General features: G+C 39.1%; 1 protein-coding gene across 1 annotated transcript in view; it reads right to left on the reverse strand.

The window, feature by feature from the left end:
* The window catches only part of LOC134360278 (protein sidekick-2-like), a 983,228-nt gene that overhangs the window by 176,217 nt on the left and 787,948 nt on the right, over positions 1–19,063 (reverse strand). The window contains exons 31-34 of the mRNA XM_063074455.1: positions 11,463–11,566; positions 6,953–7,023; positions 6,597–6,732; positions 3,367–3,423 (exon numbers count right to left, since the gene is read on the reverse strand). Coding sequence (XP_062930525.1) covers positions 3,367–3,423; positions 6,597–6,732; positions 6,953–7,023; positions 11,463–11,566 — 368 coding nt within the window. The remainder of the gene's footprint in view (positions 1–3,366; positions 3,424–6,596; positions 6,733–6,952; positions 7,024–11,462; positions 11,567–19,063) is intronic.

The raw sequence follows: 19,063 nt of genomic DNA on the forward strand, positions 1-19,063 counted from the left end.
TTTATTCCTTTCCCCTCCCCAGAGAAAACCGAGAGATTAATCTGGACGTAGAAAGAAACGCATTTTTGCACTGTTTTTGCTTTGCCATACAATCCACCATCCTGCAGACTGAAATTACTTCCAGCATAAAGGTCTGAACTAAATTTCCACAATTCCTACATTTTTCAGTACACATGCTTCCAATTCAAGTATTTTATCCAAAAAGGTTCAAACATTCAAATGAAAGCTTCTTAATTGTGTTCTTCTTTTCAGTTTTATCTTGGATTTTATATCTCATAAACAATGTACCTTTTCAGTACTGTTTGAAAATTTTTCAATTTGGTTAGTCACCGAGTGCACACTAGACAGTCTAGAAATAGCAAATCTCCTCAGTTATTTAAACAGGACCACCTTGGTGATCTTCAATGCATGCTGAGTGATGCAAAGTGATCAAGTCAATGACTGACAAAATTGACACCATTAGCTCCTGTCAGTGCCAACTACTGTCAAGCTAATACTAATACCTGGCTTTTGTTCCAGGCTTTTGGTTACATGTTGTCTTTTGAACGGAAAATGAAATAAGTTCATTATATTGAGCTTTATTTCTCCATTGTGTACATTTCTAAAATCTTATTGGTCAAATAATCAATAAAAAAGTGTTTCTAAATACGCAGCTGGCCGCAGGTAACAGTCAGTATAATATAATTATCCATGCCTCAGGTCAAAAGGTAAAGATTAAGATGGATTAAAATTTGTCAACTGCTTCTTAGGATGGATTAAGTATTGCCAAGTGCCAGTCTAATCCTCTAATAAAACATCTTGCTGCTCGTGTTAAGTCAAAATTTCGCTTCATCCAGATATCAATGAACATGTGACTGACAGTTCATGATTGGGAGGAATAACAGAAGTATTCAAATGACTTGAGCCAGAAGTGGTCCAGGGCTAAAATTTGATGTATGCAAAGTTGGCTGCTGCAGCCAACAGTGTTGGATTGAAAGAAAAGGGCAAATAGGCAGGGTTTTCACTTCAGTATATGTAACCTCCATTGGAAGTGCACATTTTTGAACAAAGGTGAGACTAGAATAAAATTCAGCCTCACAGTTATATATTATGATGACAGTTTATTATTAAGTTTCACATATAATGGTTGACTATTTGAGCAACATATGGTATTGTGAAAATGCATTATCAGCAAAGAGCAATTGGCTTTAGCGAGAGGTTATAAAATCTAGACACAATTTCTCAGATGTTCAGGGTTAATGCTCAGGAACTAATCATGATTTTTTGCAGGTTTTAAATAATGCCCTCTAAAGAAATACAAATGTTCATGTCTGGTGATGGGTAAGTAAATCAGATCAGCAGGGGATTATGATCTGGTTTGGATTTGACCTACAAACTATTTAAAGTTCATCTGATCTTTCAAGCAACTTGAATTTTTCAAATGAGGCGATCTTTTAAAATGCTCCTTTTAATACTTTTCATTCTAATGCACTTCAGTAACATCATCCCCATGGCCTCAAAACAATCGTGCTTTATGCTCAGAGGCCATTTAGGTTATACAAGGCAGAAATGAAGCCAATTTTAAATACGAATTAAGGCCAATTCTCCTTCTATTCCTATCCAGTTATGACTATGTCTAAGTAATTGTTATAAAATGAAGATCAAAGGAAGTACTTAGCCAGAGGTCAGAGTCTATCCTAGTATTCTTGCACTCTGTATTGAAAAACTAAACTTGTACAAAAAATATTATTGTAAGATGAACTGCTGCTTACAAGTAGCTCTACCTGTTCACACAAGGAAACAATACCCTCACAAATACTTTCTGTATAAAGAATCATGCACTGCTTTGTTAAAGTATTTTCTTGCTTATGAGAAATAGAAATCACTTTGTTTCTCGGGTCATCAACTATAACTGTTAAGCTATGAAGACCCTGTATTCTTTGGACATGACAGCCCTGTCTGGTCACCAAAATGAACACGTGCATAGTCCAGCAACCACCATATAATTGACATATGGCCAATTCATCTGACAATCAAAAGGAATTACACCAGTTTCCAATTGGAAATTTGTAGTTAGTGGGATGAGAAGCAAGCAAGTTATATTCAAGCTTTGCCTGGTATCCAGTGATGAGGATGAATGACTCTTCACTGATCTCAATTTTGTGTCATTTAGCTTCAACACTTCTTGCTACAGATTTGCTGCTTTGCTTTCAACATTCAGTTTCATTGGATTTAATACAACTTATAATTCTGCTTCCTTTCTCTATCACTATCCTATAGCAATTTAAAAGATAAATGTTGAATTAATATTTGAGGAGGAGCCTAAACTGAAACCCAAATCCATTCATTTTAACTTGTGCAACAGAACTTCAAAATGCACCTTACACTTCCTGCCTATAAAAAATGCAAAATGGGAAATTACAGGCCTCAAAGAAGGCCATCAATGTGGTAACAAGGAATGATATTCAAACATTTGCTGGCATATTAAGTAGGAAAATCCCCATATAAAATATAGGGAATTATATAAATAGGGTAGCAGCGGTTAGCATAACACCGTTACAGCACTAGCTGTAAGACTGGGGTTCAATTCTACCGCTGTCTTTAAGAAACTTGTACATTTTCTTCATGGCCGCATGGAGTTCCTATGGGTGCTCTGGTTTCCTCCCACATTCCAAAGATATAAGAGTTAGGGTTAGAAGTTGTGGGTAAGCAATGTTGGCGGCAGAAGCATGGCAACACTTGCAGGCTGCCCTCAGCACATTCGTATTGGCCACTGACACAAACAATGTATTTCACTGTATGTTTTGATGCTTCAATGCACATCTGACAAATAAAGCTCACCTCAACCTTAAGTATTCCAGGCAGTTCCTTCACCAAACAAATCCCTGAAGCTGGATGGCTTTATAAATTAATGTACTACACAGAGTGAAGCTGAGCCATGAAGTTCATAGAGGAGCCAGAGTATCCTTACACTGAATTGGCTAATTCCAGTAGGCAGCATTTCTCACATATATTTGCCTGGATTTGTTATCCACCTCAGTATTCATTCTGCTTGTATCCCAGAATGAAGCACAACAAAATCACGTGCTGTTTAACATGAAACTTCAGGAATACTTATTTACAAGAGGTATTACATAATTGCAGGCACTTTTGTAACTCAATTCCTGCTGATAGATTCATTGTGATATACAAGTCAGAGACAGGCCCTTTGGCTCAACTTGTCCATGCCAACAAGGTGCCAATCCACACTAATCTCATTTGCTTGTATATGGCCCATTTCTCTCTCAATCTTTCCTCTCTTGGGCCTCTGGCATCTCGACGCGAGGAAAGAAAGGAAAATAGAGTGAAACAATACATATTTTTAAAAATGTAATAAAGTTGACTTACTGTCCAGCTCATATTGTGCTAGTGAAGAATCACTCAGGTTCCGAACATGATACACTGCTACAGGAAATGTGATGCATGAAGATACAGGTTACAACAGACAGTGAATATTAGTAAATACAAACATCACTCAAGTAACATTCATTTAAATAGCTGCAGGTGCAATTGAATAACACATTAAAACACAGAAGAGGTTACTGGAAATTATTGCTATTATTATTGGAAAAATAGCCATATGTGGTTAAAAGCGAAAACAAGTACCAGATTAATAGCTTAAAAGAAATCAGCTTTTGGCAATGATCTAAGCAAGGGGTACCTCTCAATAAAAATGATGATAGGCAAAATCAATGCAGTCGTCCGTAACTCTATAGCTATGATTGTTGACTACAAGGTCTACATTAGATGGTATCTGTAGTAGGGTTTTCAAGGTGATGGAGTACAATTTTACATCAGGTTGTTCAGTAAGACTTATTAAACTGCTCCAGTTCCTATCTGTAATTCTAAAACTATTTATATATCTTGTTAAAAAAGGTCATTTTCAAGTGCAATGATCTGAATTAATTAAAAACAAACAATGCAGTTAAATGTACTGAAACACTGATGATCTGAGGAATTTATAAGATACTGAAGTTTTGCTATACAGCACACGCAGTAAGGGTAAAAACAATGGACAAATCCAGATTTGAGAAAAAGCAACAAGAACGTTAGCAAAAGCAAGACCTCAGGTTGGAGAGATTGTTACATTCTTCACTTTCTCACCTTGGATTAATGAAGGTCGATTCAATTAGTCATTAGAACAGTGAAGATTCCATAAATGGAATAATAACATGGATATTAAAATTTTTTATTTGTGTATTTACCTGGCCTGTCATGTATATTCACATTCATGAGTGTCTTTGAGCATAAGTATAAAAATAACATACTGAAGTATGATTCCAATAAAACATTTTACAATTTCTCCTTGAGTTCATCAAGGCAAAAATGCTCAGTGCTGGGAAATAATAATAATAAGCAGAATAATAAAAATATACTGTATACTATGTCTACCATAACTTGGTGATACTTCTTTATACAAGAATGCTGATTTACTATCAGTTCATCAATAAACTTCTACACATTTTAACATTGCTTTCTCTTCTTGCTTGTCTTAAACTTTAAACACACTGGAATACAGTTGTCTCCCTATTTCAGTACGGCATTGAAAAGATCATATTTCTCCACAAGCTGACACTTTCCGAAAATCTCAAAACTAGCTTCTCTCATTTGTCCTTCCTTCTCATGGTCATCTTTTGAAATCCCAGTCTAGGATTTATCATCTCACTTTTTTTTTTAGCATGTTCATATTTTGTTTCATCCTTTATGATTTCCTGTATAGAGGATATTTTATTTTCACCAATGATTTATCCATTTAGAAATATTCAGGCAGCTCTTTTCCTATCAAGAAAGTTTTACTTGGAACGAGTTGAGTACATTTTCATTCACAGAATGTGGCTATCACTGACAAGACTGCTGAAGGTCACTTAATATTTAACCAATTATGATGCAGAAGGCACAACTGTTTTGATCTACTTTAAAAAAAATCAATAAACTGCACTTGCACCTGCAGAATTCAAAATGAAAGTGCCAGGCCAAATCTGTGCAAACTCCTGAATTTTGTTGAACTGTGATAATTCAGGCCAGTGAAGGTCTTTCCAACACATTTGACGATGTTGGAAAGGCTTTGTGAAGGCAATGGTTAAGTCTCAATACAGGATATATACCCTGCTCTGACCTTCTTTCATAGCCAGAGCATTTATGTGGCTGTGCATTCCGTTTCCGATCAATGATGACCACCAGGGTGCAGATGATGAAGGGCACAACAGTCAGAGTGCCATTGACTGTAAGTGGTTAGGCTCTCCTTTGTTGTCAGTGATCAATGCATAGCACTTGGTGTCGTAAATATTGCCCATCAAAATCAGCTGATGTCTGAACATTAACCAGATCTTCCTGTTTTCAGGTATGAATGGCTTTATTTGCTGAGGAGTTGTTCATGTAACAGTATAATTCAATCATCATTGACCATCCCTTTGGGAACTCATTTGACTCATGCTAAGCCTAAGATATTGCCCTGAGGAACTTAGTTCATTAGGAAATGGGTAGATATTTCAGGTGAGTTGAGTAACTGGTATTAGGTCAATCAAGGAAGCCAACAGTTGCATACTGGAGGGTTAAAGTGAAAAGGAGGAGGTCAGACCATTCTTTGTTGGGGGAAAAATCAGAGCGTGGAAGTTAAAGGTAGTGAATATTATTTTATGATTTGAGAAGTAAGAATGGATTGGTACATTGTACTCGCAATGAGCAGCCCCAATTCTAACAATGAAACAGATGGAAAACAGCTAAGTTATCGTGCGTAGAATTTTCCCAAAGCACACCCAAAGCTGAGCTGGTGGAGCTCAAACAACCATGACTAATTTTCTTTGTGTGTATAACTCTAAACAATGCTGAGCTTCCTCCCAATTCCCAATTATTACTGATAGCTTGGAAGTCTTAGCTTCGCTTTCAGAAATTTTCCTATTTTAATAACATAACTTCATAGATCCATTTATTCTGTATGTAAACTCAGAGTCTAATTACTTGTCTTCAATTTTCAGAACAATAAGAATACCGATAATCTGAACTGCATTCATGTCTGATGTTCATCACATTTCTCTCTTTCATGTTCTAGTCCAACTTAATTCTGTGACTCAAACGTTTGGGTTCATTAAAAACAACTCAATTTTAGTATTTTGAGAGGAACACAAGAACTGTGTTTCCTGTACAATATATGCCATCCAAAAAGATAATCTTCATTAATTGAAGGACTGCTTAAATTCAGTTAATTTATCAGCCATTACAATTATGATGGAGGAGGAAGAGGTTAATTGTCTCAGTGCCATTTTAAATTGGCTGTCTGCTCTTGGATTCAATGGTGCTGAGATACATCCTAGGATGCGCTGGGAAACATCATCAGTGATGTAACCTGGGGTCATTGGGTGTTTCCGGTCTTTCAACATCAGACATTTATTACAAGGTGCTATGTGCTAATTACCCAGGAATGAGTTCATTAACTGTAACGATCTGTATTTGCTTCTATGGAATAGAAATGAAACCGCCAAGCTAAATCTGTGCAAACTAATAAAGAAACACTACATTATAAGGAGACAGATAAACAATGTGTGTGCCCATATCACACTATAAAAACAAAACAGACTTACGTGTTAGTTCAGACCATTTAGCACTGGGATTACCCACAGTTCGAAGGGTAAAACTTCTGTAGTTATCATAAACTAGTTCTCGGTAGCGAATCCGATATCCTAAAAGTATTCCATTAATTTTCTCTTCTGCTGGTGGCTTTGTGGGAAGGAAAGAGAGACAACTGATTCTTTAGAAAGAAAAGGATACAAGTCACCAAAAGCTTTCTTACTTTGGTGCAGTGCAGCATTGCAAAATAGTTTAGTTTAATTTAAATACTTTGCTCCATTAATTTCAAAGCAACCCATGGTTTTGCTTGATGACAAATCATAGGACATTGTGAAATGGGGTTGGTTTTCCGGAATTTTCTTTAACTTACCTGCCAGCGAATCATTACAGAGGTTGTAGTGTGTGGTGTCACGGAGAGAATTTCCGGTGCCTCATCTGGAGCTGCAATACAAAACCTTACGTCAGAATCTCTGCTGGTGATCCCAGATCTATGCAGAAACATTGCCAGTGACTCTACTTTGTAATCCACATCCTTCTGCAGACAGATTTGTCATCCACAGAATTAGACTTTGTTAGGTCCATCATACCATGTATCTCTATTCCTTTTCTCGTGAACGTGATGTCTCAGTGCAGGATCATTGTTTCAGTGTTGGTCACATTGTCTAAATGCCTGCTCTCAGTATGTGAGGAGGATTAGCGTGTGTTGTCAGGAGTTACAGATTGCCATCATTTTGTCCTAACTTGGCAAGTCGGCCCAGCTTAGGTAGGCATCAGGGCTGGCATGGAGAAGAGGGGCTGAAGGGTCTGTTTCCGTGTTGTATTACTCTAGGTGGGTGGCAGGGTGGAGATGCATCTCTACCAAAGGAGGTGTAAGGTACTCCTTCCCTGCGTTTGCCTGCAGGTCACCCTTGGGCAAGGTGTTGAATTTGCTTAGCACCAGATTAGGATCAAGTGAAGCCCTGGGAGCAGGTGGCGGATGGTCATACGAGCAGCTGGCACATATCACAAGCCCTGGTTATGCAACCACTGACGCCAGGCAGACAATCTCTGAAGAGTATTGATAATGGGTGGGGTGACCCGTCTTGTAAAGACACTGCCCAGAAATAGGCATTGGCAAACCACTCTGTAGAAAAATTTGCCAAGAACAATCATGGTCATGGATAAGACCTTGATTGGCCACGTCAATGCAACACAACATATGATGATGATGATGATGATTACTCAATGGCTCTCTGTCTGATATCTTGCACAGGTGCTGCCAAGCAGGTGTCACCGAGTAGTGAAACAAAGCTACGTGTGGCTAAATTTCCCTTTTTTAAATTTTCAGGCTCACCACTTAAAGCCAAGGCAAGCCATGCTGGAAGTATGAGACCTTCTTGTCTATGTTTTTCAGGTTTTATCAGAATAACTACTGATGGTTCTTATTTTCACTTAAACAAGCCTCACACCAATCACACCATTACGAGTTGAACTGGGCCAGGGAAGTCCTCATACACACGACTTATAAAATGGAGCTGACTTAATTTATGTTTTGTTGTTCCTTTTTGCACTGGATGTCACCTTTTGTTGCTGTTTCCTTAGAATTTTTTCTGTTTATTTCAAGGCCACTTTACCAGCTTGGCACTTGACCCAGCACAGATGGAAAGCATGCAAGGGGCCAACAGGGTTCAAACGTGGGACCATTCACTTTGAAGTCCGGTGCTGATGCCACTACACCACCAGCTGGCTCATTCATGTTTTGCTGGGCCTTAAATTTAGTACCCTTCAGCATGCAGATAAAGCTTTCTTCCACCTTTCCCCTTTATAGTACAATAACAAAAATACCAAACACAGCTATATTAAACAGAATCTGCATTATACTTGAGTGAACAACTCCTACTTCCTACTTCTTTTTTCTCTTCCTCTTCAGGTTGTTTTACATGTTGCACTGCTCTTTGATTGACATGATAAGCAACAAACTGCTCTCCAGTTTCTGTCAGCAGAGCAGCAAGAATCTGCACAATGAGAACAGGATACTAGTTCACCTCTGCTTTCCTGAAAATGGAATTTACACCTTTGATCAGGGGCAGTCATCAACACTGTTGAAGTAAGAAACTTCACTTTTTCAGGTACATTGGGAAATACTATAAAAAATTCTTTTCCAAATACCTTTGTGAAAATAATCAACCCAAATGAGTGAAAGAGACTGTCATTTGCCCAAAATAAACAACAGTAACTGAACATTTGAAATGTATAGAAAGTTTTAAAATGTTTAATGATAACATTTATTTGAATCTTTCATCAAATCTTAAATCTTTAAGTTCCTTTGCAATTAATTTCCTTGGCCAAATTATACATTTTTACCATAGTTTACGCAATCATTGCCTGAAATATTTCTTGCATGAATGCCAAAATAAATTAGTACCTCAGTCCATGGTACTACTAACTTTTCAGCCCTTTTCATCCACATTCAAACTATCGTAGTAAATTCCAAAATTGTATCCTACAACTATATAAGAATACATATTTTGAAAAAAAGTGTTCTGATTATGCTTTTTAAATAAAGGTTTTCTGCAGATAACTAACTGTGCAGTTAAATAAAATGATGTTTGCTTTTCAACATCTGATTTTGCTCAGCTTGTGCTGGAATGTTAACTATTCAAAAGCCAAGAAAGTGACTGAAATACGCCCTTTCATTCTTATTGTTGAATACTTCCTCCAGGAAGCAAAATAAAAGTGTAATTGAACAAACTGGTACCAGGAACACTACAGCACAGGTTGAAGTAATGTGCTCGGAACCATAACTGTGGATTCCACTTTGTCAACTGGCTGGATGTTTGGAAATTATAATCTGGTGTAAAAAGAACAAAAGTGCAGGATGGACTAACTGTTCTTCAACCAGATGTTTTGTGAAAAGTAAATGGAGCAGAAAACAGAGAATGTGGAATTTTACTGATGACCTGTTAAACCAAGGTGTTAACTCCTAACCAAGGTTGGCAAAGAAAAATAGGATGAAATTCAACGTTAAAATTAATAGATATGCTTGCTCAGAGTTTGCTCCCTGAACTATCCATGACTCGTGGAAAAAGACCCACCGCAAACAACAGTACACCACCAAAGATCCCTCCCTATGATGCTAATGATGAGTCATTTGAAACTATTTTCAAATGCATTTCATTCATCGCTACAGGCAACTATTCCACTGTAACACCATGTCACTTGCACAATACTTGGAAAAGCAACAGCTTGCTCAGTCAAAGAGAAAAAAAAACTCTTTATCTTCTTCTTTGCCTGAGATCAGAATAAATTTATCTGTCCACTGTGGTGGCACTATGCCAAGAGCACTGAAGCACTTTCATTGTGCTTTCTTCAATGCAGAGATGCATGATTCATGAGCACTGTTTTCTCATGAGCAAGTTCCCTTTAAGCAGAAGGACCATGGAAGATTGTAAGATGACTAGCATCAGTAGCTGGGGATATAAATGTAACTGCAACATTTGTATAGAAACTATTTATCACCTTTTTTAAAATCTCTGGATATCATGAAAGAAGGAATACAAGGTTGGCATTGATCAGCTATGCGGGCAACTTAGATGCTGCCAGATGATGTCACTGGCCATATGGTTGGTAACAGGTTTATAGGTTTACTAAAAGTTCACTTTGCCTTGTTGCAACACATGCTACACAACGACAATAACTTGCATTTATTCTGACAGGATGGCACCACAAATGGGCTTTGTGTGAACATAATCAGGTGCAAATCAACAGCAATTCTGAGGTGCGCACAGAAATATTTTTCAAACGTGAGAGGGTGATGTGAGTAGTGGAGCTTTTCACGGGCAAAACTTATTTCATGATATGAGTTTATATACCCCTGAAGTCTTAGCTAAATTTAGATTGATACCTTGGATTATTAGTCAAGGTCTGTGCAGACCGGTAATTTATCATTATGTCATTGTACCAATATATCCAGGAATGAGAAAGCAGGAAGTCATATGTAGTTGCAAGATGGAGAGAATAGCCATGAATACATGTAAGATATTTACATAGAGGAACAGGTCAGGGGAGACATACAGGTTTGAGATAGAATACCTTATTTTGGGTGGTGTCATGACAAGAACCTTACACTCAATGTCAGTAAGTCCAAGGAATTGATTGCAGGGGAAATCGAGAGAACACACACCAGTCCTCATCAGTAGAAAGGGTGAGCGACTTCATGTTCCCGGATGTCAACATCCGGGAACAGGAAATAAAGCTGGATTTTGCATCGGGGTGAGGAAGCATGAGAAAACATTGCTTTGGAAAAGTGGCTGCATTTCCACGTGGAGTGTAATTAACATAATGTTGCAACAGAATAGGTACTAGCACTGCTGAATGAAGTACATTTTAAAGTTAAATCTAATGACTCATCTGGCAGCAGTGGGAATTTTTGTTAGTGTATTTCTAGTGGAACTGCTGCGCAAAATCATAGGCAAGTCAGTCAGTGAACTTTGAGCAGAATAATCAATAACCATAACAGAAAAAATAAATTTGTTCCCACCTTTCCTGCATAAACAACCCATTAGTCCTTCAATTAATAGATAATTGGAAAGATACCTAATTTTCTGTTCTCTACTAGAATTCCATAGATTGAGGGAACAGTTGTTGGTGCAGAGAGGAAACAGAAGTTTAGGAGGGAATTCCAGTACAGGACCTATTTGATGATATTAAAAATCAGTTTGCAATCTGGAGACACCTGATTACCATTTATTACCAACACAGGAATTATATTCATTTGCGTTTCAAATAAAACATTCCATGACAAATCCTCCTTTGAAGCAGTTTGTGACAAAAAAAATCACCGGAAATATAAAACCCTTTGTATTTCCTGCTTTGACCTTATGGTTTAACTTGAAACTCACCTGCCTGCAGCGTAGTGACAGAATCAGACTCCTCACTATATTCACTGTCGCCAATGTCATTAGTCGCTTTCACACGGAATTTGTAAGAGGTGAAAGGTTTAAGTCTGCAATATATGATTAAATCTGATGTCACTAGTTAAATTAAAATTCTTTTGGAGTGACAACAATAACTATACTTGAAAAATATTGTATTGGTTGTAAACACGAGGAATTCTGCAGATGCTGGAAATTCAAGCGAAGGGTCTCGGCCTGAGACGTCGACTGTACCTCTTCCTAGAGGTGCTGCCTGGCCTGCTGCGCTCACCAGCAAATTTGATGTATTGGTTGTAATATGCTTTGTGAAATCCTGAAAGGTTTGTGATAGATGCTATCTAAAAATAAAGCGCTTTCATTTTAATCATGTAAACTTTATCCATAATTTCTTCTCAATGAATGTCAACAAACACAAGAGATGCCTGCCGATGCTGGAAATCCAGAGCAACACACACAAATTGCTGGCAGAACTCTGCAGGTCAGGCAGCACTTATGGAAATGAATAAACAGTCAATGTTTTGGGCTGAGACTCTTCAGCAAGACTGGAAAGGAAGGAGGAAGAAGCTAGAATAAAGTGGTGGACGGAGCTAGAAGGTGAAGCCAGATGGCAGGAGAATGGGGGATGAAGCTAGAAGCCAGGAGGTGATACTAGAAAAGCTATCTGATAAGAGAGGAGAGAGTATCATGGGAGAAAGCGAAAGAAGCAAGGCACCAGGGGAAATGTCAATGCTCTTCCAAAAATTCAAATTTCAAAATAAATTTATTATCAAAGTACGTATCTATCTCCATATATAAACCAGAGATTCATTTTCTTGTGGGAGACGTCTTACTTTTTTTAAACTTTTATTTCATACATTTTCCAAGCAGAATACCTTCGTGAAAATCTGGATCATGGTGAGTACTGCATTCACATTGCTTTCTGTACAATGATATTTCCAGTTTCTCACTGTATGAGCATTATTTAAAATTAATGTAGTTTGCTGCATGTTAATCTTCTCAGACCACGGACACAAATTTGCTTGATTTTTTTTCAGTTTTGGTCTTGGAAGCTAACTTTCCCATCTTAAAAATACTCATCAGGTGAGACTCCGTGGGCCAGTTTGCTCCCATCCAATCAAGGAAATATGGAAATAGATGTATTGTGTATTGTTCTGACATTATGAATTTGAAAGGCCTACACCTACATTTAGCAAGGAAGAGTTATGAAGGATTTATCATTCATATCTTCTTTTCCCAGAAGTGCCTAATCCTTTGGCTCTACTTATGTAACTACTGTGGTATTACAAGTGGTTCTGTTTGTTTTAGTTACAACCAGAAGAGCTTAGTTTCCATTACATATTATTAACTGGCTGACTTCTGCAGGTTTGCCAGCACTAGCCTCCGGGCATCGAGATTGGCTCTCCGCTCTTAATTCTATTAACTATTATCCACTGAAGGTATTTTCCATGTCAACTGGAATGAAAAGATTGTGTTTGCCTCTGTTGCCCCAGATACTTGAATAGACTCAACAGACTTCTCTCTATTCAGAGCCATGAATAATGAGTGATCTCTGCTGAGCTGGCAGTGGCAGCCAGGGGTTGTGAAAACTGATCAAAATAACTTCGGGGAAAGAAAGTGGAGAAAATTGAAGAAAAATAGTAACTAATTTCTTCTATCTACCTTTAACAATCATTCTGATTATTCTTGAACTTTACATTTTTTGATGTTAGTACCTACCTCAGTCTATTGTTGAGTTCATAAACTCAGGTGTCATATCTACCTTTCAGATGTATTTTGGACTTCAAATTTAATGCAACACTGATTAACTCATGATTTGAATTCAAGCATTAACACTAAATAAACAGATTTACACACCGTCAACGCTCTGTTGCAAATTTGTTGTTATTTTCAATTTTGGTACGTGATTTATTTTAAATGAGCTGCACATGCCCAGATTTAACAAATGCATCCAGCCAGGCAAGATATTGATAATTTCAAACTTAAGTTTGAATCTTAACATTTCTTTTGAGTTAAAACCTGTTTAATTTATAATTTTCTTCTGAATTCTGCTGCATAATGCTCCTGTGATGCTACTGCAAGACAGTTTTTCATTGTACTTGTTCCTATGACAACAACCAATAAACAATAGACTTTAAACAACAGGAATTCTGCAGATGCTGGAAATTCAAGCAACACACATCAAAGTTGCTGGTGAACGCAGCAGGCCAGGCAGCATCTCTAGGAAGAGGTACAGTCGACATTTCAGGCCGAGACCCTTCGTCAGGACTAACTGAAGGAAGAGTTAGTAAGAGATTTGAAAGTGGGAAGGGGAGGGGGAGATCCAAAATGATAGGAGAAGACAGGAGGGGGAGGGATGGAGCCAAGAGCTGGGCAGGTGATTGGCAAAGGGGATACGAGAGGATCATGGGACAGGAGGTCCGGGAAGAAAGACAAAAGGGGGGGAACCAGAGGATGGGCAAGGGGTATAGTCAGAGGGACAGAGAGAGAAAAAGGAGAGTGAGAGAAAGAATGTGTGTATAAAAATAAATAACAGATGGAGTATGAGGGGGAGGTGGGGCATTAGCAGAAGTTAGAGAAGTCAATGTTCATGCAATAGACTTTAGTTGTTTTTAATTCAAATTGTTGTAATATTTCATCTTCTGCTCCTTATGATAGCAGCTGTTATTTTTATCCTTTCCTTATCCTTATTTAAAAGTTCACGGCGAAGTAGTTTGATATGGGTGTATGTGCAAAGTGCACAATATAACAACATGTAAATGTTGAACTCTGCCCCAATAGCTAGTTCCATTGAATCATTGAATATTTTTTGACTTTATTGCATGTTTAGAACATGCAACTAAAGACAAATATTTACTTCTACATTGTTTAGATGTACCAAGTGTTAAATTGGCTTAGGGAAGTAGCAAGGAAATCAACAAAATGGCCAAATAATGGCATTTTAAACAAGGTCATTATCTGGTCTCAGATCATGATTTTGAATAGCCAGGCATGGTTGGAGATAAGGATGCAATTTGTGTAATGGATTTGGAATGAACTAGCTGTTCTGCAGCTATTTTGCAGCCATGCTTGAAGCCTGACATTATACAGTTGCCAAAGCAGGCTGAAAGCTACAATTAATATGGAAAACAATTATTTCATTCCAACGAGAACATACAACTACTTTAGAACGCAATAGTAATGAGCAAAATGGAAGAAGATGAACATAAATGTCCGTGACTAAAAGGCCATCAGACATAGGAGCAAAATCAGACCACTTGGCCCATCGAGTCTGCTCTGCCATTCCATCATGGCAATTTATTATCCCTCTTAAACCCATTCTCTTGCTGTCTCCCCGTAACCTTTGAAACCCTGACTAATCAAGAAGCTATTGATCTCTGCTTTAAATATACTCAATGACTGGACCTCCACAGTGTCTGTCGCAATGATTTCCACAGATTCACCACCCTCTAGTTAAAGAAATTTCTCCTCACCTCTGTTTTAAATGGACATATGTCTATTCTAAGGCTGTGCCCTCAGGTCCTAGACTCACACAATAGGAAACATCCTCTCCGTATCCACTCTGACTAAGCTTTTCAATATACAATAGCTTCCATCCTCATTTTTCTGAACTCCAGTGAGTACAGGCCCACAGCTATCAAACACCCATCAAAGATTAAACCTTTCATTCCTGGAATCATTCTTTCCCATGGCAAAACATTTTTTCTTAGAAAGAGGCCCAAAACTGCTCACAATACTCCAAGTGCTGTCTGACCAATGCCTTATAAAGCTCAGTATCACATCCTTGCTCTTATATTCTAGTCCTCTACAAATGAATTCTAAGACTGCATTTGCCTTCCTTACCACTGACTCACCCTACAAGTTAATCTTTCAGAAATTATGCATAAGCACTCCCAAATCCTGTTCCACCTCTGAGTTTAAATTTCTCCCTGTTTAGAAAATAGTTTATGCCTTTATTCCTTCTAAAAATGTGCATGACCATACACTTCCCTACACTATATTTCATCTGCCACTTCTTTACCCAAATATGCCCAAGTCCTTCTTCAGAATCCATACTTCCTCCACACCAGCCGCCTCTTTGCCTATCTTTGTATCATCAGCAAACTTGGCCCAGAAGGCTGTCAACTCTGTCATCCAAATCATCGACATACGTATAACGTGAAAAGAAGCGGTCCTAATACTGACCCTTGCAGAACATCAGCAGTCACTGGTAGCCAACCAGAATAGGTCCCTTTATTCTGACTCTTTGCCTCCTGCCAGTCAGCCAATCTTCTATCCATGTTAGTTTCTTTCCTGTAATACCACAGGCTCTTATCTTATTAAGTTGCCTCATGTGCATCACCTTGTCAAAGGCCTTCTAAAAACCCAAGTAAATAACATCCACTGACTTTCCTTTATTTATCCTGCCTAGCATTTCCTCAAATAATTCTCTTCAGCTACTATTTCAGAACCCTGGGTGTCGTCCACCTGGTGCAGGTGACTTATCTACTTTCAGCTTCTCAAGCACCTTCTCGTTAGCAATACAATCTACACTAACTTCTGCCACTGACATTCAAATTTCTGACATATTACTAATGTCTTCCACAGTGAAGACTGAAGCAGAAGGTTTGCCCGCCATTTTTTTGTCCCACATAACTAGCTCCCCAGCAATCCAATATCCACTCTTCCCTCCCTTTTACTCTTAATATTTCTGAAAAAAAGCTTTGGTGTCCGCTTTTGTATTATTGCCTAGTTAACTTCATATTTCATCTTTTCTCTCCTTATGGTTTTTTTAGTTGCCTTCTGTTGGTTTTTAATAGCTTCTCAATCCTTGAACTATTTTTTGCTATATTATATGCTCTCTTTTTTACTTTTATGCTGTCTTTGACTTTTCTTGTCAGCCACAGTTGCATCATCCTCCCTTTAGAAAACTTCTTCAGCTTTGGGATATATCTATCCTGCACATTCCGAATTGCCCCCCTGAAACTCCAGCCACTGCTGTTCTTAAATATAAAAATATTTAGGAGAGCTGGTAAAATTTGTTAATAGGGGGTCAGTAATTACAACAAAGTAACCCCTAATCACAGCTTTTCTGATTTGGCCACTTGGTTTAGATTCATATCAGGAGGTTGCAACCTCAGGGCATTCTGGAGTTCCGAGATCAATTTTAGCGGCACTCTGTAAGGTGTCTCTGTACATCTTCCCCGTGGTATGCGTGGGTTTTCCCTGGGTGCTCTGGTTTTCTCCCACAGTCCAATGACATTCCCGGTCAGTTAATTGATCATTATTAGGATTAACTAGGTTTGTCAGGGGTTGCTGGGGCAATGTGGCTTGAAGGGCTGGGAGGGCTGACTCTGTGCTGTGCTGCTAAAAGGAAAATAAATTAGTGTAATTAACACAATGGATGACATTTTATGACTCTCTTCATGAGGGGTGGGGTCAGTGGCTGACCCTTAAGATCATGGTTTCTGGGGCTGGTTGTGAAAATGTCCCAAATTGTCCTCATGCAAGGCCATTTAGTAGCGAATTGCTGAGGAAGGTCTTAGTAGTGTAAACGTCTGCTGTTTTAAATAGGACAGCTTTATCTTCTCTGCTGCTTATATTTTTATGTTTGGGAGTTAAAGGCGCATTGTAAGTTCAAGGAGTTTTAAAGTAAGGCTTTTTCCTACAAGGAGTGTTCTGCTCAGCTGTTGTCTTGTTTTTCAAGTGGGGCAAATTAATCTTCCAGACATTAATCCCAGCTGATAAAATGGTAGGATTGCCCTCATACGGTTCACCGTCCAGTCATAAACCTGGAAGGAGTTTGGATAGTTTCCATCCAAGATGGCGCTGAGCTGTGATGTCCGTCGATGTTGTGGCTCAGACTTAGTGGTTTCTTTTGGGTTCACAGGGATGGCTTGGGGGTTAACATGGGGAGCTAGGTGGTCAGGTTAGGGTTTAGGGACAGGGATGAAGTAGAATGAAGAGTCAGGGGAAGGAGCTGATGTTCAAAGTTCACATGGACCAGTGGACCAACAGTTGAAGGTCAATGATCCCAGAGGTTGAACTGACAGGCACTGCGAAGACCAGCAATCCCTTGGACAGAAATCCATACAGGCAGGAGTCTCAAGAGCCAGTGAGCGCCCCCCCCCGCCTCCCAAAGGTCACCATGGTCTGAGCTCCCAGCGAAAAATGGAAGACAAGGTCTAAAGGTCAAACCTGTGATCAACGAGACCTGGTATCAATAACCAGATGTCAGCAAAGTCCAGAGGGCAGAGCTGAAGGTCAAAGTCCAGAGGTAGAGGCTCAACGACTTAGCACGGCCTTGGGTGTGTTGGTTGTTGTGCAGTTTCACCCTATTTCACCCTATGTTTCGATGTACATGTGATAAATATATCTGAATCTGAGTAGAGAGTTTGGGGAGGTTTTGAGAGCTGATGGGGTAGGAGCTACGGGGGAGTGGAGAAGGTGGGTGAGACAGGGAAATAGAGAGGAAGAGAATAAAGGAAAGGAGGGTAAGTGTGGTTTGGGAGTTAGTGGGATATAGAGTTGATTGGTACTGGCTGGTTGAAGCATTGAGTTCAATTGGTGGGAATAGTGAGGAAGTAAAGGGAGGAAATCAATACCAATTGGTCAAACCAGCACAAGACTTATACTATAAATGTCAGGTCACTGGGGAGTGTAATGGAACAGAAGTACCCTGGGAATGCAAGTGCATAGTACATTGGAAGCAGCATGGCATGTAGACAGGGAGGTGAAAAAGGAGTTTAGCATTCTGGCCTTCACCCATCAGGGCACCGAGTACAGGAGTCGGGGCATTAAATTGCATTGGTGTAAGTTGTTGGTGAGTTTGAAATTGGGGTATCATGTGCAATACTGGTCACCATCTTATAGTAAAGAGGGTGACCAAAACTGGAAAGAGTGCAGGAGAGACATATAAGGACGTTGTCAGGACTAGAGGGTCTAAGTTAAAAGGAGGGACTGGCCAAGTTAGGTCTATAGGAGAAAGAAAGGCAAGCTTATAGAAGTGTTTAAAATTATGAGAGACGTAGATAAGGTGGATGGTAACAGTCTTTTTCCCAGGGTAGGGAAGACCAAAACAAGGGGGAATAGATTGAGGGTGAGATGGGAAAGATTTAAATAGGACATGAGGGGCAACTTTTTCATGAAGAAGGTGTTGAGTACATGAAGTGGTCTACCTGAAATTGTTGAGGTAGGTGCAAAGTTTTTTTTATAGAGACACTTGGAAAGGATGATGGAGGGGCAGGGTTTAGAGGGATATGGGTTGAACATGAGTAATTGGGATTAGCTGGGTGGGCATCATGGTTGGCATGGACTCAATGGGCCGAAGGGCCTGTATCAGTGCAGTATTGCTCTACAACTCTGAGATGAATTAGAAGCTAATTGGAGAGGTTGCCTTGCACAGTGGGAAAGTCTACAATCAGAGGGAAGGAGGGTGAGTGTGTGGTTCGAGAATAGAAGGACGTCCCTTTAGAACAGGTGAGGAGGAATTTCTTTAGCTAGAGGGCGGTGAAGCTGTGGAATTCATTGCCGTAGACGGCTGCGGTGGCCAAGTCGTTGGGTACATTTAAAGCCGAGGCAGATAGTTACTT

This window comes from Mobula hypostoma, chromosome 22 (genome assembly GCF_963921235.1).
Source record: "Mobula hypostoma chromosome 22, sMobHyp1.1, whole genome shotgun sequence".
Classification (NCBI taxonomy): domain Eukaryota; kingdom Metazoa; phylum Chordata; class Chondrichthyes; order Myliobatiformes; family Myliobatidae; genus Mobula; species Mobula hypostoma.